The sequence below is a fragment of the Canis lupus genome, chromosome 21, assembly GCF_003254725.2.
Source record: "Canis lupus dingo isolate Sandy chromosome 21, ASM325472v2, whole genome shotgun sequence".
Lineage (NCBI taxonomy): Eukaryota > Metazoa > Chordata > Mammalia > Carnivora > Canidae > Canis > Canis lupus.
In genome coordinates this window covers 43,935,054-43,958,494 of record NC_064263.1, presented here as the reverse complement: position 1 = coordinate 43,958,494, position 23,441 = coordinate 43,935,054, and the positions used below count along the sequence as shown (strand labels likewise).

The following is a 23,441-nucleotide window of genomic DNA, read 5'->3' as shown; positions in this document are numbered from 1 at the left end:
AAGATGCATATAACCACATATACATGAAGCTGCTTTCAGTTTAATGGCATTCCAGAGCCTCTGAAGGCTTCCAATGAAACCTCCAAGGCAGCAATTCTCAAACATGAGTGGGCATCACAATCACCTAAATGAGGCTCATTAAAACATAGATCACCAGCACAATCTCCAGATTTGCTGACTCAGTAGGTTTGGGGGGTGGGGAGGGTAGAGTGTTTTCCTTTCCAGTGACTTCCCAGGTGATGCTGATGGTGCTGATCAAGCTTCTAGAACCACTGCCCTAAGCTACACAGAATTGAGTTCACAGACAGTAATGTTAGGAAACTCTGTTTTAGGAATACCACGCTCATTTTGTTGTCACCCAGTTGGTACTGTCAACTGTTCAGGAAGTAAAACAGCAACAATAATGACAACACAACAAACCAAGCCATTTCAAACTTAAGAAAAGTTTCTGCATGTTGCAAGCTTCGAGATCCTGTGCAGGAGGAAATCAAAGAGCCTCTATTGTTACTTGATCTTTCAAAACAAACAAACAAAAAAAACAAAAAAAACCACAAAAAAAAGGCCAAGTTCGCAATGACAGAGAGGACTTCAAGGAAACCACAACTGCACTGCAAAGCACAGTTAGGGAGACCCAGCAGCCTTCTTCCTAACGGCGACTCCTCCTCTATCAGCCCAGGTGAGGCTCTACCCCCACCCAGGCCGTCCTCGCAGCTCCCATCCCTGCTTGTTTCTTCTTCCCAGAACTCCCACGGGGCCTACTCATGCACTGCAGAATTGTCCTCCAAGTCCTCTTTAAATCCCCACAGTCTAAGGAAGCACCTTACTCACGGTAAGCAGTCTACCTACTGCTTTTGAGCTGTTATGGCCCCAGACATCACATTACCAAGTCTTCATTTACCACACTATAAAAGAAAGCAATCTTATCTTCTACATTATTTAAAAAAAAAACTCATGAAGTTAGGCAAGCAATATGAAAAGCAGACAAAATATCCTTTCCAAAGAGAAATACACTTATCAAAAAATATAAAGACTGGACCATTTAGCTTAAGGACAAACCAGCAATACCCCAATAAGCCTGTAGGAGATCACTCAGAGCACAGTAGAGTTGAATGATTTACATGTTTAATGACCACAGTAAAAAAAGAAAGACACAAAGTCTTTACAACAAAACTCAATATCAGTATAAAAATTATAAAAATTACAGGTACTTCAAGGCCAAGTAATGTGGTCAATAACCTTTTGTTGTAGAACTTGAAAAAAAAAAAAGTCCTCTTTTGAGCAGTTCATTATTCACTCATCCTGAATAAATGACATTTTCTAGAAATTCCTAGAGTAGGCTATTTTCATCCTTGAGTTTTCAGTTAGTATATTCTACAGAGTGCCAAATCCACAAGATGCCTGGGAGAAAAAAAAAAGGGTTTATTTATTTTATTAAAAAAAAAAAAGGTTTTAAAGTCTAATAAATTCAGGACACTAACAATGTAACGCAAAGGCTCTGACAAGTCCTGCAGTTAACACACCAGGTTAATTATACATAATTCAGAATTTCCCAAATATATTTGCTAATAAAACACTTCTTTGAAAAATATCCCATCATTAGTGTCTAGATCTAGACTTTGCTAAATGTTCTGCTTGAAGTCTTGCCCCAGTTGGGTTTTAACCACTGATGCCAACTGTTGGGGGTGCGGGGATGCTTCAATTAGTCAAAAATCCCTTTGTTATTTGTCTCCGTTTGCCAGGTAAAATCCAGAGCCCCATAAAAAATATAGGGCCTACTATATTTTCATACTCCTTAGTTCAATGCAGCGCTCAGGCCTCAGCTGCTGAACAGAGTGTGAGCCAGCTTGTTCATCTGTGCCACTACAGCTCTTCGGGGAGACCTGCCATTTTGACTCACAAGCTTTTGATCCCCCTGACTACAACTGGACATCACATAGCAAAATTATAAGTGCCCATAGCCTTGGGGCCAGCTCTCAGCAAAGGAGCATGCTGATGCAAGCAGGTTATGGTCTCAGACGGCCACCATACTCCCTATCTTTTGTTGAGATATATGGTGATCCCTGGAATACACTAACATGGAGGAAAATCTCAGTGTCTTCTGCACACACATATAAAATAGACTAAATTTAAAAATCAGGGACTTGGCATATCTGTGAGCATACAATGAAGTGGAAGATGGTGTGATTATCTGAATAATCATGACTCAATCTAAGCCTTTCATAAGTTATCTTCAATTAATTCACAACCGGCTGAGGCAATCGAGAGAGTAGAAAGAACATGGGCCATTTCTCACACGTGGCCGTGCTACTTGATGCATTTCCCCTCATCTGCTACCCATGTCACCAAGGGTTTTGAAGGGTCAAATGGCACACGGTTGGCATTTGATAAATAAAAAATGGCTTTTACATTACCATTTGTGGAGCAAGACTTTTAGCAGGCCATAAGGAATATTTTGTTGCTTGATATTTCAAAAATACTAATACATGGACACAGTTCTTAGAAAAGATGTTAACACTTTCTGGAAAAGGACATCTACCAATAAATAGCTGTGTGACCTTGAACACCTCTATGTGCCTCAGTTTGTCTATTATGCAGAGATTATAACCATATTTACCTGTTGGAGTTGTTTTGAGGATGAAATGAGTTAGTGAACATAAAGCTCTTAGAAAATTGCCTAGAACATGAAGTAATCAAGTAATCTTAGCTACTAATAATATAATCAAAATCTTCCCGTCCTTCAAGTATAATCATCCCCGTGTGGTTGGGATTGAGAAGACTGTTTTCTGATTCCCTCTGATCACTCTCTTCCCTAATTACCTATTTTATAGCATTGAACATATTATTTTGTGGTTAATTATAACCTGTTTCCGAATGCTATTGGTTGTTTTATGTATGTTGATTTTTTAAAAATATTTTATTTATTTATTCATGAGAGAAACACAGAGACAGAAACCCAGGCAGAGGAAGAAGCAGGATCCATGCAGGGAGCCTGATGTGGGACTCGATTTCGGGACTCTGGGATCATGACCTGAACCAAAGGCAGACGCTCAACTGCTGAGCCACCCAGGTGTCCCTTGTATATTGATTTTTATCTCCAACTTGGTGTTTTAAAGTCCTTATTGGATGCAAGGAGATAGTCCCTAAGACGTGGATCCTCTGCATCAACCCCTTTTAGTGCTAAGACCACCACAGGCTAATTTTTATGGATAGAAAACTTATATGCTTATAGAGGGAGTTTTTGTTTGTTTAAGCAGCTTTCTAATTTTCCTCCTTTTCCCTTTTGCCCATATGATCTTCACGTGGACTAGAATTGAGGTCCCTGGATTCCTCATCCACTAATCACTGCTTTAAAGCACAAGGCCATAGTTGTTTTATCTGCTCTATGGCTGATTGCAGCCATTAGGAAGGTATTTGAACATTGTCACTGAAAAGATACTAAACAGGGCCAAGGTAGAGAAATTCCCTGAATTGTACCGTTTTAGTTTTAAACTAAAGTGGAGCCAGTACCTAGGCCTATTGTGTCAGCCCAGATAGGCTGAGGTGACCAGTGAACCTCGGGTTTATACCTGAGTTTGGGCAATGAACTCTATTCTGCCATCATTTGGTAAAGTATTTATCACCAAAACTGAGGAGGTGCTTTTGCCTCCCCTGAGAAGTCCCCAGAATATACTCAATTTATCTTATGTGCTGATCAGCTCCAGTCCTTGGTATGTACGTATGCATGCATGGTTGGTCGGTGGGTTGGACTTGAAAGGTGAGCAGGAAGTTTCCTGAGGGTCTGAAGGGACTCATTCTGCACCTTATTTAACATCTGCAACTGTGTGTTACAGTCCACTGTAACGCCATTCTCAGAGACCCGGAATATCACATCTATTAGACGTTGGCAAACGTTCTTAAGCTCTCCCTTCTGGGTCCTGACTGTGCCAGTCCTTTTTCGTGCACACTCCTACCCAGGTGCTAAGACTGGTCTGCCCATCTGAGACATCTTAGTGACATGTGTCAGTTGCATGGCATGCAACTGAGGTCCTCTGAGTCCCCAAACCACACTCCAATATACTTCATACCATTTCTAGTTAGAAGCATAAAGCAATTTAAAGAGCTCTATGGCCAGGTGGCATCTGCCTTTGCGAAGCCTCTTCAATAATAGAGAATCTATTTCTTGGCTGAAAACCAAAACTGAAGTTTCTGAAGTTCTCCGGCAACAAATACCAGTTTTGAAGTCAGTGAGATCTCACTAAATATTATCAAGAGCTGTTTAGCTGAAAATACTTTCTGTATGGGGGTGGGGAGCAGGCTCTTTTTTGTTTGCAAAGAGAGAAAATCCATCGAGCGTCCCAAGATTGGTGTGTGCCTCTGCCTTACACACCAAGACACAGCCCATGAGTCCACTGCATAAAATAATTCCCCAGGGCTCTCGATTCAGACAGAACATAACAACTGTCCATCTGGATCTCACTCATTCTCACTCTCTTTTTGTCCTGTCTCCTTGACTCCTGCTTAAAACACCTCCTTCAAACACAGGCTCATAGCTGGCTTCTTCCTTTCCAGAAACACTGCAGTGTTCACATATTAAAAGCAGGAGCTTTGGGATCAAACAGACCTGCATCGTGGTCTCAGCATCATTTCTCAGCTGTGGAATTTGGAACACGTTATCTTCATCCTGGGACCTTATTTTCCTTGTCCTTAACATGGGGATAATAAGAGGCTTTCCCTCCCATGGCGGTTGTGAGAAATGAATTAGGGGAAGCCTGAAACTCCCCGGCACAGGGTCTGGCCTACAGTGCGGGCGTTCAGTTCATGATAATGGCCAACAGCTACCGAGCACTTGATACGCAAGTGCTGAATGTTTTTCTCCCCATGTTAGCTTATTTAATCTTTGCAATTACTCCACAGCAATTTATGAGGATGGCACTTCGGTACATTGCTTAGAGCAGTGTCTGGCACCAAGTAAGCTCTCAATAAATGTTAGCTCTTATTAGTATTACTGTTGCTGTCTTCATTTGACAGGTAAGGGATTTGAGGTGAAATGAGGTTAAATGTTGACTATTATTATCTACTACTTGCCAGGATATTTGCATATTAGAACACTCATATTATAAAAAATCCCACCAGCAGGTATTCCTTGAATCATTGTATGCTTAGGGAACTAAGGCCTAGAGAGGTTAAATATCTGGCCAAATGCCACTCATCCAGAAAGGGGCTGAGTGGAGATCCAATTCAAGGCCTATATGCACTTGAAACCTGCCTCCCCCTGTGTCACACTGTCACCCACCAAGCCTTTGTAACTCTTTCCCCTCTGGGAGCATCTCCAGGTCCCAGCTCTCTTTATCTCCACTCCTAGGAGAACCAGGCGCCGGGCAGTGACAGCACCATTCTTAAAGCGTTTCAAATAGTCCTGACCTATCATTTAAAAGTGAAATCTTCCTAAGAGACTCCCACAGAACCTTTCCTGGCTGTTACATGTTGCTTTGCAAGTTGATGACAGTTGCAGCAGCTGTCCGGACAAGTAAATCCTCGTTGGGTTGTTTCCAGGGATCAGAGGGCAGACTCCAGGACCCGGGGACCTGCCTCCCAAAGCCAAGTCCTGTGGAGGCAGCAGTAATAGAGGTCGAGGAGCCATGCTCCAGAAGAATAGCCGTGTGTCATCCGTCAGTGTACCTTTGTCAACAAAATGAGTTTTACTGGGATCTGAAAATTCTGTTCAATAAACAACAATGACAAGCATTTGGTTGATACGATTCAATTCAGCACAAATCTATAAAGGATATCAAAATGCCTCAACTGTATTGTAGGCTCTAAAGGACTGATGAAGAAGACAAGCCTGATTTGGCAAGTTCCACAGGGAAGTGGCAAATAAAAGGCTATGGGGTGCATAAAAAGGAGGTTGTTGTTATTATTATTATTAATTACATTATTATTGCTGGAGAAAAATCTATGACAGTTTTCTTTCTATGTTAATTCAGTATTCTTTCTAATTCTTTGGAGACATTAAAAAAAAAACAAAAAAACAAATGACCTCTGGTTAAGTCCCATAAGAGGTCAACTGAGTCAGAATCTCCAGGGGGTGCTGCTGGCCCATCATATATCATAAGTATTTTGAAAAAGCTACTCAGGTGAATCTACTGTGAAACCCATTTGAGATTCACTGGTTTAGGAAGCAGGACTTCATCAAGATGTTGACAACTGGAGTGTGGACAGGGGATGGTCAGGGAAAAAGCATACAAGTAAAGGACTAAAGAGAGTTCACGGTTTGTGAAGAATGGGGGAAGGATCTGAGCAGGCTTGTCGATCCATGTGCAGTAGCAGAGGGAACAGAGTAAAATAAAATTTTCTTTTTTTTTTTTTTTACATTTTTAAAATTTAAATTCAATTTGCCGACATATAGTATAACACCCAGTGCTCATCCTATCAAGTGCCCTCCTCATTGCCCATCACCCAGTTACCCCATCCCCCTCCTCCCATTCTGCAACCCTTTGTTTCTCAGAGTTAGGAGTCTCTCATGGTTTGTCTCCCTCTCTATCGGAGACAGATGGAGATCAAGGGAGTTTGAATCTCCTTTTTCAAAAAATGTAAACTCCTGCTCTTAACATATGCCATTGTTTATTAATTATACATTAATCCTCATTTCTAGGTGACCCAGATACCTATGTCTAGATAAAAAAAGTGATTGCTCAAAACTTCTTGTTATAATTGAGAATCACTGACTCAAACTACTGCATCTGAACACATAGTGCCCTGTACCCTATGGCAACAACTCTAGGTAATCACTGTCATGCCTGTCTGCAAATACCAGTTGGCAAATTTTTGTGTGCACAGCTCTTCTGGAATTATAAAAATACACAAGCATATGAGAAAGAGGCAGACAGACAATCTGTTAAACTTCTCAGTAATGCTGCTTCTGTCTGCCTCTACTGTACCTAATACTAGTCATTTCTTCAGTAATACGATCTTCTTTAGGAGAAAGAGGCAAATCTTAAACATTTTTCTCATGAATTAGTAAATCTTGCACAGCATGCCATTTTTTAGGACATCAGTAACATTTGATGCTTACAGCAATCGATGAAGTCAATAGAGCGGGTGTTATTATCCTCATGTAACAAAAACTGGCATGGAGTGGCATGTAACTTTATCAAGATGTTGACAACTGGGAGTGTGGACAGAGTTGGTCCTCAACCACCATATTTTGGGGATGCCATTCCCACTATTATTTTGGGAAAAAGCATAGCTGAGTACATTTTTCTAAACCATCTTTTAAATGGTTTTAAAGATTGTTTTAGATGCTATTTCTTTATATGTAAGTGTTAGTAGATGATGTTATTTAGGGCTCACTCTGATGTGATAATTTTCAGTACCATTGAAGGTCCATTTTTATGATTCAGAATACTTCAGGTCACAAATCCTTCAAGAAGAGAAATCTTATCTGTTTCATAACCATATTCCCAGAAAACTTACAGTGCTGGTGTGATGGCTGTTCTCAATCATTTTTTTCTGAAATAAAGATGCACATGATTTTGTGATATTTAACATCTTATAATGATCATCCACACAACTAGTTATGTCAAACCAAACAGAAAATAAATCAGAGCTGATATGGTTTTGATTATCTAGTCCTTCAAACATTTGACATATATGCACTAAATGCCCCACTTGTGCCCATGTTGCTCTAGGGGCTAGAGGTACAGTGGCGAAACATAAACAAGTCTCTGTCCTCAATTTGTATCCTTGTAGGTGGAGACAATTACACACACAGATACATTTAGTGAAATGAGAATTTAAAAATGCTACAAAAGTCATAAAAGATGGTGGTATAATGAGGTCACCAGACAAGGACTACTTCAGATAAAATGGTCAGAGAGTGACAATTTGAGCTGAGAATTATAAAGAAAGAAGATAGTCACGTAACAAGACAGGCATTGGGTGTTCCAGACGGAATAGCAAAGGCAAAAGCTCTGAAATGGGGTGTGTTCATTATCATGTTCAAGGCATGAAAAGATTAAAAAGGCTAACATTTATAGGCATGAAGTCCCAGAGGTAGGTAGAGGCAATACTACTTAAAGCCTTGAAGGCCACATGAATAAGTTAGAATTTTAATTTATATTCAGTGGGAAGGTTTTAGAAGGTTGTAATAAGAAAGTGACACAACTTGACATATGTATCTATTACACCATGAAATATTCTGAACTAAGAGTGTTCTCAACTACCAAAGAAAAACTGAATAATGGCCAGATTTCTATCCTTATTAAGACCCACTCACAAATATATTTCCAAAAGTGGAAGTGGAAGGGTATGCAGATTCATAATTACCCTTATTAAAATGCCACTAAAAAAAAAACACTGTATTATCCTGCCAAAGTGTCCAATTTGCTTATAGTTTCCCTGTGCAGACCAGGGATCAGTTCATGAAGAAAGTACTTCCTCAGGAAGGGCAGGAGATTTGATCTCCCCAGGCACACCACTCAGCATGGCAGAGAAAAATCGGCAGGTGAAATGACCATGACGTCTGTCATCTGAATAGGGACATTTATGGGAATGACCAGGTGCTATGGATCATTACATCAGAACAACAGCGTAAACTGGAACTGCACCTGGTACCTAAGATTTAGAGTCACCCTTGACTTAGGCTTGAATCTCCACTTGTATCAACCCAATTATGTGTCTGGGAACAAAGTGTCACCCTTTCTGACACTGAATTTCCTTATCAAGCATATGAAGTGGTTGCATTTTTCTCAATGACTGAACACGAACTACCAAAGGGTCTTCCTGGAGAGACAGAAGAATAGAGTCCACTCCACACTCACAGTCTAGTTGGAGAGCAAGTAAAACTGTACAGTGGGTAATAGCTCCTATGAAAACATTAAAAAAAAAAAAAAGCGCCTCATGGGGGCCTGGTGGCATAGGAACTGAAATTAGGAAAAAGAACAGAAACTCCCATGTGAGTCAACATGATCAAGGACAAGAAAGGGTCATCTTGGATTCAGAGTTCTGTTCCACTGCAGCCAGAGGGGACAGCACAGGCAAAGGCATCTAAGTGTGCAAGACCATGGTAGGTCTGGGCAGTTATCAAATTGGTTTAACCAGGTGATTTCTAAGGTCCTTTATGCAATCGATAGGGAGTCCCCCATTTAGTGAGGTCAAATACAGTGTTTAAAAGTGAGATTTTGGGACACCTGGGTGGCTCAGCGGTTGAGCGTCTGCCTTTGACCCAGGTGTGATCCTGGAGTCCCAGGATCGAGTCCCACGTTGGGCTCCCTGCATGGCGCCTGCTTCTCCCTCTGCCTGTGTCTCTGCCTCTCTCTCTCTGTGCCTCTCATGAATAAATAAATAAAATCTTAAAAAAAAAATAAAAAAATAAAAGTGAGATTTTAATTTTTCGTGTCAAATGTAATACCACATAATGCCAATATCCCATCTTTCCATTTCCATTCCTCAATCACCACTGCCATTCTATCCATTCCTTTTCATGTAACATCTGTTACAGTGAATTGTACACACATAGAAGGTCTTAACCATGTGTAAGGGAAGTATCTGAAGAGCCGCGATAACTGTAAACCTGTCCCTAAGGTCATAAGTCATTGGTTTAAGAATAAAAAGAGGGGCCCCTTGGTTGGCTCAGTCAGTTAAGTGTCCAACTCTTGGTTTCCACTCAGGTCATGATCTCAGGGTCATGAGATCCAGCCCCGTGTTGGGCTGTGAGCTTAGTCGGCTTGAGATTCTCTCCCTCTGCCCAACCTTCCTGCCCATGCACGCTCTTGCTCTCTCTCTCTCTCAAATAAATAAACAAAACAAAAAGAATAAAAGAAACATAGGTAGAGCCTGGGGCAGAGTGCTGAAATATGCAGGAACACTGAAGATAATGATAACTAACATTTACTGAACATTTAACAAGTGTCAATTCAACTGATTCTCACAAGGCTCAGATGACCTAAATAGTAACATTTCCATTTTACAGATGAGATAACTGAGCTATGGACTGGGTAAGATCTCGCCACAGGGAACCTACTTAGAAATGACAGGGCTGGACTTTGCCTGCAGGGAGTTTGGCTCCAGGATCCATGTTTTTAATAACTATACTGCACGCCTCTCAACAGCAGTGTCAGACTGTGGTGGGCGATTCATGCTGTGTGCCCATTGTTCCCTAATTCATCTTTATTCTAAAACAACCTCAGAGGAGCAGTTGGAAAAACACTAGGTGGATCTCAGTAGCAACCTTCAAAAAAAAAAAGATGTGCAATGAGCAGAGACAATGAATTTTCAAAATCACATTCTCATTTTCTAATTCAGCAGTCTGAATGCAAGGTCAGAAGGCTTGCCCTCTAAATCTGTCTAAATCCTCATGAAGAATTTAGTTGAGTTCACAGGACATGATGTAGATGAATTGGCCAAGGTTCTCATGGAAACAATTACGGGTTTGATCAGTTCTTTGGATTTTATGAAAGTTGTAGGGTCTTGACAATAAAAAATAACTCCATCTGCTAGCTTCCTCTGTTTGGCATGAACAGAAGCTCAAGTAGAACAGTGATTAAAGGAGACCTTGGAAGGATGATGGTGGTAATAACAATAGGGTTAATGCAGTTGTATTATGTTTGCGCAACAATGTAAGGCTTACGATCTTTAAATGTGGGCATCCCATTTAATCCTAGCAACACCTATATATTATTATTCCATTTTCACTCTTTTACAGACAAAGACCCCAGAAAGGTGCAGTGCCTTTTTGGGTACAGGAGCTGGGATGTAGACTAAACATTCTCAGTCCATCAGTATTTCTTCTTCCCCCATTTCCCTTACTTCTGTTTCTTAAACTTAAACATTTCAACAAGCCACCATGGTTTTACTTAAAAAAAAAAAAAAAAAAAAAAAAAACTAAAAGCCATAGCACACAGACCCAGGCTTTGATACTCTGACTGCCCCAGTTTCTGTCTAAAAATCATAAAACCCCATGCTGCATAATTCCTGGCCTAATCCTCGAATTGTTGAGGGAGGAAATTTGAAAACTGATGAGTTTAAAGAGTGAGGGGTCATATTTTAACATTGGGAGCTGAACAGAGTGCCTAAGCAGGGTGTCCCTCCTGCAAAGGTCCAGAGGGATGGAGGGCATGGCTAAAAGCTGCTTACCAATACAGGACTCCCCGGACAGTGAATAGGTCCCATCGTCATGGAAACCGCTTCTGCACTCACAGTGGTACCACCCTGGCAGGTTAACGCAGCGGGAATGGTTGTGGCACTCAATGATTCCCTCTGTGCATTCATCAATATCTGCCTCAGAGAAAAACACAAGCCCACCAGGACATTAATTTCTTTTGACACTAACCTTTCAGTAAACACCTAAAACATGCTTGTGTCAACATATCGGTTAAAAGTGGTTAGTCACCTGAAATGAAAGTTACAGGAAGAACCAATTCCCCTTTTTTTCCAGAATCCATACATATTGAAAGCTATGGATGTGTTCTCATCTACTGAATAAAAAATAAAAGATGAAGGCATCCTAACTACAAACGTTGTGTTGGCTTTTACATAACCAAGAAGTAAATTGAGGATGTTTGGCACCCTTTTGGTATTGAGTATATATATATAGCTTTTCTCAGATTCACTGTTTCCAAAATAGTCATTCCAGATAATATTTGCTGTTCTTTGAAAATATCTATGAATGAACAGGCTCAGGAAATTATGGGTTAAATAGCGTTGAACTGAGTTTTTTTACACTAGATTATTAAAGAGACTTATCAATCATATTCATATACCCTGCAAAGCTTAGAGAGGAGAATAATAGGCACCGTTTCCCAAATTTATTTGGTTGAGAACTAGATGAGTCTTGTGAGATTGTTTTGGGGAGCATAGTTGGGGAACCACTGTTCTAATTCTTTTAAAGCTTGAGGACTTGATTTATGATAGTCAATCAGAGATCCTCATTCTTCAGTCATTCCTGAGGAAAGGACATATTCTGGGCTTTGTTTGCTCTAGGATCTGACTTTTTAACATAAGCAAATGCCTAGATCATGCACAGATTCTCTAGCCCAAAGGCTTGGCCCTGAACTGAGGGAGTTGACACCACTGCAGAAAGACAGGCTGTCAACTGTGATGCCAGAGTCAACTCATTCTTATAGGATCTCTCCATGTAATTATTTCTTGGAATACAGCCATTGTTTGCTAGCAATCTTTTACTAGTTTGCTGGGAAATATCTGAACTATGGCAGTCTTCTATAGATAGAAATCTAATTAAAATTGGGATATAAAACATAATGAATAAAACACGTTTTGGAGTCTTTTTCAGCAGTGCCCTGCTGTAGGCACTGGCTCAGGGGCAATCAGCTACCAGTTGTTCTATTACCTTGACATGTCCTAAGGTGTGCACAGGGCTGTGAATTTAGTTTGCAACCTGTCAGTCTCACTCATGGCATTCGAGCTAAGTAAAGAGAGAAAAGGTATAGCTCTGTACACTGGGCAAATTCATCTTTTTTTTTTTTTGGAGGAGGGAGGGGGAAAATGTCACCTTCTTCCTTTATGAATTATTATCATTCAGTCCATATAATTCTTTGACACATAGAGTCCCTTAGGGTTTAATTTTTAAATTTTAATTCCAGTATACTTAATATACAACATTATATTAGTTTCAGATGCACAATTGATTCAACAACTTTATACGTGACTCAGTGCTCAGCAGGATAAAATTACTATTTAATCCCTATCACCTGTTTAACATATCACCCCCCCCCATCCTCTCTAAAAACCATCAGTTTATTCTCTATAGTTAAGAATATTTTTCTTGGTGTGTCTTATTTTTTTGCTTGCTCATTTGTTATGTTTCTTAAATTCCACATATGAGTGAAATCATATGGTATTTGTCTTTGACTTATTTTGCTTAGCATTATATTCTCTAAATCAATCCACATCACTGCAAATGGCAAGATTTCATTCTTTTATGGCTGAGTAATATTCCATTGTGTATGTGATCGATCGATCTATCTATCTATCTATCTATCTATCTATCTATCTATCTATACACATCACATCTTCTTTGTCCACTCATCCATCAATGTATGCTTGAGCTATTTCCAACATTTGACTATGGTAAATAATGCTGCAATAAACATAGGGGTGTATGTATTCCTCCAAATTTGTGCTTTTGTGTTTTGGGGGTAAATATCCAGTAGCGTGGTCTTATATGTGATCTATTCTGGAGAATATTCCATGTGTACTTTAAAAGAATGTGCATTCTCTTGTTTCAGGATGGAATGTTCTGAATATATCTGTTAAGCTGCTCTGTCCCAGCGTGCCATTCAAAGCTACTGCTTCCTTGTTGGTTTTCTGTTTGGATGATCTGTCCATGAGTGTAGTGGGGTGTTAAAGTCCATTACTATTATTGTGTTCCCACTGATTACTTCCTTTATGTTTGTTATTAGCTGCTTTATGTATTTGGGTGCCTCCATGTTGGATGTTTAAATATTTACAATTAATTATCTTCTTGTTGGACTGTCCCTTTTATTATTATATAGTATTCTTTGTCACTTGCTAAAGTCTTTGTTTTAGAGTCTCTTTTTGTCTAAGTATTGCTACTCCTGTTTTCTTTTGCCATCCATTTGTATAATAAATGTTTCTCCATCTCCTCACTTTCAATCTGCAGGTATCTTTCTTTAGTTTGTTTGTCTGAGAAACTCTTTATCTTTCCTTCTCCTCCAATTGATCGCCTTCCTGGACAGAGTATTTTTGGCTGCAGATTTTTCCCTTTCCGCACTTTGAATATATCTCTTCTGGCCTACAAAGTTTCTGCCGAAAAATCAGCTGAAAGCCTTATGGGATTTCCCTGATATGTAACTGTTTTCTCTTACTACTTTTAAATTTTGTTCTTCATCACCACTTTTTGCAATTTTAATTATCATGTGTCTTGCTGGGGCCCTCTATGGGCTGATTTGTTTGGGTGGGTATCCCTGTGCATCCTGGATATCTGTTTCCTTCCCCAGATTTGGGAAGTTGTCAGCTATTATTTCTTCAAGTAAATTTTCTGCCTTCTTTATCTCTCTTCTTCCTCTGGGATCCCTAACATGCAAATGTCATTTCACTTGATGGAGTCACTGAGTTTCCTTAAGGTTGTTCTCAGTTTGCATATTTTTTTCCCTCTCATTTGCTCAGCTTGAATATATTACTGTCTTACAGATCATTAATTAATTCTTTTGATTCCTCTAGCCTGCTATTTATTCCATCAAGTGTACTTTTAAATTTAATTTATTGTGTTCTTCATCTCTGGCTGGTTCTTTTTTTTATCTGTTAAATGTCTCAATGATGTCTTCCACTCTTTTCTCAAGTCCAGTGAGTATCCTTATGCTCATTACTTTAAATTCATTACCAGGTATATTACTTATCTGTTTCACTTAGGTCTCTTGCTGTGGTTTGGACCGATTATTTTATTTGGGATATATTCCTCTGTCTTCTCATTTTGTCTAATTCCCTGTATCTGTTTCTATGTTAGGAAAGCCAGCTACATCTCTTTTCTTGAAAGTAACAGACTTATGAAGAAGAGGTCCTATAGTGCCCTGCAGTGCAGTGTACCTTGTTCCTCAGGACCGGGTGTTTCATGGGTGTCTCCTATGTGTGTTGTGTATGCCTTGCTGTAGAACTGGTCTCTTTTTCCTTCAGTCATCTGCAGAGGCTCTCTTTTGCTGTTGTGGGCAGTGTTTTGTCCCTGCTAGGCGGGGCACGTTTTAACAAAGTGTGCACTGGTTGGCTTGTGAAATGCAACCTCACATCACTGCCTCCAGAACTGAAGCCCTGCAAAAGATGCTGGTCAGGAGGTGGGATACTGGTGAGGACTGCTGTGGTCTTCTGGGTACTTCAGTGCTGGGACTAAAAAAAAGGTTTAGTGGAAAGGGTGGATCCACCTAAGTGTGGGGGGCAGGTCTTGGTGTAAGCATGTAGGGTAGTCAATGTGGGTGCCATCATGGTTCCTGCAGTGGTCCTGTGTTTATGCTTTAGCATTTTATGCTTTTAGCATCCCCCCCCATCCCAAGGGAGGGAAAGAGTATGTGCCCTCCTTGGTTCCTGGAGGGGTCTCCCTGTGATCCCTGCCTCCTTGGAACAAGCTCTGAGATGAGTAAATCACTCTTCCTCCAGTTTGCTCCTCTTGCTACTTCTATGCTATATCTCTGCTGGCTATTTGTTGTCCTGTCTCTTAAGGTGTGCAGACTCAGTTTCCTAAAGACCTCTGGGCTATCCCAGAGTGGAGCCTGCTGATTTTTAAAATTCCAGGCTTTAAGTCCCACTTGTTTTAAGAACTCAGGAAATTCAGCCCCCCTCCCTGCCAAAGCCCAATGTCCTCCCCATATGGGCTCCCTGGTGTGGCGGTCTGTTTCTTATCCTTCTCAAAGACCCAGGCTTCCTCTGGATCACAGATAGCTAAGGTCCATTTTGCTCTCAAACAGTATCTCCATGCCTTCTACCTTGTTCCATGTGGCCTATTCTCTACCTTTGGTTGTTATGTTTGGTCTGCCAGTCTTCAGGTCATTTTTTTTTTTTTTTGTTTATTTTTGCTGATGTGGGTGTTATTTCATTGTATTCACAGAACAAGGTGAGCTTAGAGTCCTCTTACTCAGCTATCTTCCCAGACTCCAGTCCCATTCCTTAGGTTTCTAAATATACAGTAAGCCCACAGGACCCAGTGGCACCTTTAGCAATTGCAGTCAGATTGTCTGTGCATGTATTATAAATCTCCAGGAAATGAATTTTAAACAGCTGTATTATAATTTCTGAAATTTTACAGATGTGTGATTTTGTGAGACAGACCTTAGATCACTTAAAATTTCAAAAATTGAAATAGAGAGGTGACTTGAGGCTATGTCTCACAGACAGAAGGAGCTAGCCCTAGCTTATGGAGCCAGTTTAGGATTTTTTTTTTTTTTTTTTTTTTTTAGGATTTTTTAAAATACAGGTCAATAGGAGAAACAAGTATAATGAGAAGACTGGTTTTCAAAGATAGTTTCTCCATATGAGGCTGAAAGACAACTCTCTGCAATGGAGCAGCAACAAATTCTACCTAAGACATTGATTTCCAAAGGTCTTGGAAAGTGGCCATGATCCCCACACATCTTGTCACATCTGGACTACAAATAGTATTCAGGTAACAAGCATCCAACTGCAGTCAGTATTTTGAGAAATCAGAACTACACAAGAAAAATCTTCTCAGATAAACCAAAATAATCACATGTCCTGTGTTTACACCTGCTGCCCATTTCCTTCTCAAAACCATACGAGTTTGGAGGATAAATTATCTGAACATCTTTCAAATAATTCCTCCAGCCCTCAATTCAGTGCTTTCTAAGAGGAGGAGTGGTGAATCACATGCAAATATTTTTAAAACTCACATATATATTTCTTAAGATTTTATTTATTTATTCACGAGAGATGCAGAGAGAGAGAGAGAGAGAGAGAGAGGCAGAGACACAGGCAGAGGGAGAAGCAGGCTCCATGCAGGGAGCCCAACGTGCAACGGTCCTGGGTCCCCAGGATCACGCCCTGGGCCAAAGGTGGTGCTAAACCGCTGAGCCACCGAGGCTGCCCTCACATATATTTTTATTCCCAAAATTATAGTAAGAGAGACCATTAAAGGCTTCTATGATTCAGCAGGACAGAAGTTATCTGCATGGGAAACCGTGAGAGCAAAGACAACCAGAGAGTTACAGGTCTACAACTGCTCCCAGAGACACCAGGGAATCCCTGGCTTGCAACGAAAATGAGAAAAGTCGTAGAGATGTCCCTTGCCTGGGAGATGAACTGCCCATAGCAGATTCGGGCAATTCACTGGTAATAACCATGACTCCTCACATACCAGCACTTGGTAACAAGGCTGCACATTTTGGTTCTGTAAGGTCTACAACTGAAGCCAAAATTTTCATTTTATATGCAACCAAACTACACTTGAGAGGTGCTCATATTTTCATTTTGTTCATAAAACCAGCCATTTCTTCTATATAGTCACAGTAGTATTAAAAGCAACCGCCACAAACCCAAATTCAGAAAACACTTAGGTTTTTCAGTGGCACTTTGGGGGAACATTAAAAATTATAAATGGGTCATGGCTGCCTTTGTCCTCAGAGATTTGTCTCTCCCAGACAGCACTTGCCACAGGCAAACAAACATGACAGATGCCTTGGGAACAGGGTCTCTGTGAGTTCACTATGGAATCCAATGCTCCCTCAATGAATTCTGATGAATTACAGTAAGCCTGTGTCGGGGAAGGTCATTGAGAGGACATAACTGCTGGTTGACCAGAGAGCCGGATCCAGGCAATCAGAGGCTCCTCAGTCTCCTCCCTGTCCTTGGAATATCATTCTTCCCACTGTTCCCACAGGGAGAGTTGTTTTCAAGGATGCAGCCTTGAGAAAGCAATGTGCTGTTGAGACCATCTGGATAGTGTATATGACTGAACCCAGTGAAGGTCTCTACATAAACTTTTAAGATTCTGGCAGATGGGTGTGGAGACCTACTCATCTTGCAGCTGCTCAAGAAAAGGCTTGTTTGTTAAATTCCTTTGTGTATTAAACTTGCCACCTATTAATCTGCACTGGTTTGCCTTCTTCTTCTGCCTCTTCCTGCCCTGCATGTACAGGGGCCACTTTGTAAACCAAAAGCCCGACTGCATCACACAATGTGTTACCCATTCCAAAGGAAACAAACAAAAAACATATATCATTTTTATTTCCTATAACAAGCCCTAGAATTTCTTTAAATCTCCGTTTAACCCAGCACAGATCTGAAAATGTGTCAGAGAAACAACAGATGATGGGGGATTATGGAGAGGGCAACCTACAGCATTTTTTTTCCTGTATCAGTGTCAAGTGTCTACTACTAATAGCTCACATTATAGCCTGGGTCACACAGGTAACAAGTGGCAAAAGCAGGTTCAGAACAAGCTAAAACCTGTATCTTTCAGTACTCTATCATATCATCTTGTTGGCAAATGAAGAAAGGAAGATTTACACAAATATATAGCATTTATTCAATTGTCTAATATTTGTTGAGCTGAAAATATGATGTGCTAAAAAGACTATTTGTGTTCTGGCAGATGCAGAAGTAAAGATATAATTTCTGAAATCCAAGTACTCATGATCAAGAGGAGGATGTGTACAGAAGCATCCTTTAAATCCCAGCCAGTACCACGTTCTGCAACTCCCCTAGATGCACAGGTCCTTCCCCTCTCCTAGTGGCTCAATATATATGTACACATCTATTTCAGCACATGTCTTGCTCTATCACAGTAATTCCCCCTTTATGTCCTTCACTCAAATGCAAATTTCCCCAAGAATAGAGACATCTATTCTTAGGTTTATATTTCTAGTGATAGTAAGTGAATATGAAGCAATATGAAGGTATCCAATACAAGTCTGTGAAAATGAAAGAATGCACAAATAAATGACAATGGACTGAATGAAAGGAACAACGAAAAAGTGCTATAATAGAGATTCAAAATACGAGATATCCTGCTGTTTGCAAATCACAAAGATACAATATCGCTTCACAAAACTAAATAAAACGGGATTAATCTTTACACAATGTGTTATTTACCTTGAAAAGACAACATGTAGCTTCTATTTAATACTTTGTTTCCATGTCTAATCTTCAGAGATTTTATTTTAATTTTTTATTTTATTTTTTTTAATTTTTATTTATGATAGTCACGGAGAGAGAGAGAGGCAGAGACACAGGCAGAGGGAGAAGCAGGCTCCATGCACCGAGAGCCCGATGTGGGACTCGATCCCGGGTCTCCAGGATCGCACCCTTGGCCAAAGGCAGGTGCTAACCTGCTGCGTCACCCAGGGATCCCCTAATCTTCAGAGATTTTAAAGGAAGAACAGGCAACAAAAAAGGATCATAGCTCTCCACCTACCTTCAATGGACAATCCTAACTGTACCTTACGATATTTTTTATCACAATGAAAACCAGGTGACTACCAAAGGGTTTTCCTCAGGTATGTTCTATGGAACACATTAGACCTATTTTGAAAGTGCAAGGAATTTACTATCAAAAGGCATTTGCAAACAAATCCTTGGATTCTTGCAAAATTCTTGTCTCTTGAGTTAGATGAATCTCTTCCTTCATCTGATCTCTTCTGTCTCAGATACGGTATTTGAAAATTTATAAAATCAACAAAGTTTATCTCAAGGTTCATTTTCAAGGTGATACTATTGTATATCATATTAATGAGTTATAGTTCACGGTGAAGTAGAGACTCCAGATGCAGTTGGATTTTATGTTTTTGTTTAGTTTTGTTTAGAGAGACAGAAGACAGACAGACAGCATACATGAGTGGGAAGGGCCAGGAGTGAGAGAGAGAATCTTAAGTAGGCTCCACACCTAGTGCAGAGCCTGGCATGGGTGTTGAACTCAGGACCCAGAGATCATGACCTAACCTGCAACAAGAGTCAGATGCTTAACTAACTGAGCCACTCAGGTGCCCTAGGTATTATCTTTTCTAAGGATTTGTAGAGTGAGGAATTGGAGTCTTGAGAAAAACTTTGATACTTTTTCACTGGACAAAAGTTTATTGAGCATACATATATCAAATGCTGTATCATACTCTGTGATACAGAGATGAAAAGAAAGTGTGAAAAAAAAAAAAGAAAAAGAAAAGAAAGTGTGCCTGTGCTCCAGGTACTTGCAGTCTATCAGGGCAAACTGGAATGTCAAAACGTAACCATGATTAACAGAATATGGACCTTGGAGACAAACATAACTTCAAATTCCTGTTTACTAACACACATTGTAGAGATTTTTTTCCAAATCCTTGTTTTCTCATCTGTAGATGTTGGGAAAATAAAAATCATACTTTATTATAGGATTAATGAACAAAAGACTCATCAGTAAAATCTGTTATATTTCTCCTGTTGTACAGAATACTAACTTTTAACTCTATATACTTCTAAAAAACAGAAAACAGTGGATGGAATTAAAGTGTATTCTGCTAAGCAAAATCTGTCAGTCAGAGAAAGACAAATACCATATGACTTCACTCATGTGTGGAATTGAAGAAATAAAACAGATGAACATATGAGAAGGTAAAAAAGTGAGAGAGAGGGAAGCAAACCATAAGAGACTCCTAATGATAGAGAACAAACAGGGTTGATGGAGGGAGGTGGGTGGGGGACAGCCTAAATGGATAATGGATATTAAGGAGAGCACTTGTTATGAAGAGCACTAGGTGTTATGTGTAAGTGATGAATCACTAAATTCTATTCCTGAAAACAACATTACACTATATATTAAGTAACTAGATTTTAAATAAAAATAGGGGAAAAAAACAGAAAACAATATTAATCAAGAAACTGGTTAGGACACAGAGGGGATCTTTGGATCTTTAAAATGATTCATGTGGATTTTGAGATAATTGTCACATTGTGAAACACTCAGGAACAGAATCTATGAGTCTATAATATACATCACCTAAAAAAATGGGTTCTTTATCTCTAAAAAGTCACATGAATTTAAGTGCAATCAGTAACATCAAGTACCAAAAACATAATAAACACACACCTGATTATTATTAAATTTTTCCTGAATTCCAAGATTGCATTGAACATAAGGCATGCATCAGAATATTTAAGGGAAAATAAAAAGATAAATTAGTGCAACCAAGAGACTTTGTGATAGAAACAAGCTAGCTCTTTCAAGTCCCCTTCTCCTTGGGCTGCCAAGGGTGTGTCCTGAGCACACCTCCTTTGCAGATAAGTGAACTCATGTGACTGAGTTCTAGCTTTAGAGCTAGAAATAATGTAATTTCAAGATAGCCTACAAAAATGTCTCATATGAACCTCCATGCCATTTCTATGTGCCCATTAGGAGCTACCATACAGGGAAATCTTAGAAGCCACATGTTTAAAATGGTAGAGCCTGCATGACTATGTAGAGTGGCGCCCTTTCTGAAACTGAGATGGACTGTTCATACGAGCAGAAATACATTTCTGTTTTATTGAGGAACCACAGTTTGAGGCTACTTTATTACTACAGCCAAAATTTCCTAATTGTTTTGATAGACCCCTTTCCATACTAAGGGGAAAGACTGCAGAAGTCAGAAGTCACGAAGACATAATCTCTAAAAATAAAAACTAGCAAACAAAAACACCTCAGCACCAATCACAGATCATAGACCGCCAAAGAGAAGTTGGAGTCAGACAAAGTTTTGTAGTCAGATCCACTTGAGTTTGAATCTTGGCTCTGTTCATTCCTAGTCATGGGACTCTGAGCAAATTATTTGTCTTTTTTCAACTTTAGTTCCCCTGGTTTTCAAATGAAGATGGTTTTGCCTAGTTCATAATGTTGCTTAAAGGACTGGATGATATCAATGTAAAGAGCTAGGCAGCTGTTTATTAGGCCTGCAATAATTAACATTCTCTAATTTCTAATTTCCATGTGGTCATAGAGGGGCTGTATGTCCATGCCAAGACAGTTCAGGCCTCAATTCTTGTAGGTAAAATGAAAGGACTGTGTCATAGCCTACTTCAGAGCTCTTCCAGGTTTAACACCCCAGAAGACAGGAGAACTGGGCTTTGGATTTAGGCCTTCACCTGCTACTAACCAACTAAATGGTTGCTATAAGTTTTAAGCAACCTCAGTTTCTTCATTAGCCAAATTAAAAACTGCATGTTTTCTGTATGTATAAAGAAAGCTCCAATAAGGTATGAATCAACCTGTAAGTCAATTAACTGCTACACAAAATATATGGTGATATCATTCTTCTGCTTCTTCTTTGTACATGCTGATTGCCATCTAGCTTCAGTCCATTAAACTTAAAGGTATAACTATTAATAATGGTGTCACTGACATTGGTGATATGGCTCTCTGCCCTCTGTAAATCTTCTTTACTGACTCACCACAAGAGAATCAACCTCTTCTGGTTGAATCCTTCAAATTTTATCTGTGAAGTTTTCTTTTCTGGCAACAAGTCATTCCCAAATCCCTCCATAATGAGCCAATCTACTTGCAACTCTTCTCTCTAGTCCAGAGGCTCTCCGGTCCACATCTCTAAACTGACCTCTAACACAAGTTTGTACACACATTCACTATTAGCTAAACACATTAGCTAAACTTAGAGGTCTCTCTTCAAACTCACCCTGCCCAAAGTGTTTCACAACATGTGTCTTTCTATATTGCAAACTCATTTTCCTCCCCCAGCACAATACCATCCTAGCTCTTATTCCTCATAATCAAAGAATAAAAGATCAAAGTTCTTATGGCTTATAAAGTGACATGATCTGCCTGCTATTATCTCTTTGAATTTATCAAACACTGTTCCTTTTGCTTACCCAGAACAGCTACATTGACTTCCTAGCAGTTCCTCAGACACATCTGGCCCACTCCTGCCTTTGCACATGTTCATCGACACTGTTCCTTCTGTGCCTACAATGATCTCTCAGACAGCTCCACTACTTAATTTCTCAACTTCCAAGTCTTTGCTCAAATAGCCATCTTCTCAGCAAGCCCCTACCTGCTCCTGTATCTAAAATGACAACCATACTTGCTCTCACCCCAGCTCAAATATTCCTCATTATCTTGCTGTTTTTTTTTCCTCCTTTGCACTTACTGTCAACTAACTATTTTGTATTTTACATGGATATCTTATTTGTTTTCTGTGTGTAAGTCTCATTGGGTAACATGAAGACAGAACTGGACCTGGGACTCAGTGGGCACAAGATGAATACCTGCTAGATGTGAGAAAGACAAGAGAAAAGGAAAGAGGATGCACCAGAAATTCTTTCTTTGACCTGTTTTAAAAATCTGTTTTGCATCCACTGTCTACATCTGTTGCCAAATCCATGTACCAATTTCTTATGTTCTTAGACTTGAATGAGTGCAATGTGTCCTGCAGGGTCTTTCAGTCACTGTCCTCTCCAATTCAGAGAAATATTAGGCTAATGCTCCCCAAACTAATGACTCAGCAAAACTTGATTAACATCACTAGCTATTTTGGCATTTAATAGCTCCTTGAGCTTAGGTAAGTCACATTCCAACTCCATACATTAATTCCTTAATTTTTATGATAAGCAAAGATTAAATAAGTCAGTGTTTTTCAAGCAGAACTGTAGAGAACACAAGTTTCCCATGAAGGTTCTCTTAAGCAGACCAGCTGAATCTCTAGATAGTCCTACCTTGAGTGATCACTGAGGAGCTATACATTTCTGTAGCATACATATATTAAAGTTTCATTACTTGTGAACACTAATGGTTTAAAAGAAAAAAAAATTGAACAAGATCATATTAACTTCCGGCCTGAAATTTCTATGATTTTGTGATTTTATTATATTCCTTTCCTCTAGTAATTATAAATGATCATTACTGTAAAAGCCTCTCACCAGAAATTCAAAGCATAAATAATCTGACCTCACCTTACCTACCAATTTGCATTTATTTCTCAGAGTTTTTTAGCACTAAACTTTTGCACACTACAGGCTGGTTGCCTCAG

At 39.6% G+C, this 23,441-nt stretch overlaps 1 protein-coding gene across 2 annotated transcripts in view; it reads right to left on the bottom strand.

Moving 5' to 3' along the window:
* The window catches only part of NELL1 (neural EGFL like 1), an 820,299-nt gene that overhangs the window by 30,599 nt on the left and 766,259 nt on the right, over positions 1-23,441 (bottom strand). Inside the window, exon 16 of one of the 2 annotated variants that reach the window (XM_025459768.3) lies at positions 11,113-11,253. The exons of the other annotated variant lie outside the window; for it this stretch is intronic. Within the exon in view, the coding sequence (XP_025315553.1) occupies positions 11,113-11,253 (141 nt within the window). The remainder of the gene's footprint in view (positions 1-11,112; positions 11,254-23,441) is intronic. 2 annotated transcript variants of the gene reach the window in all.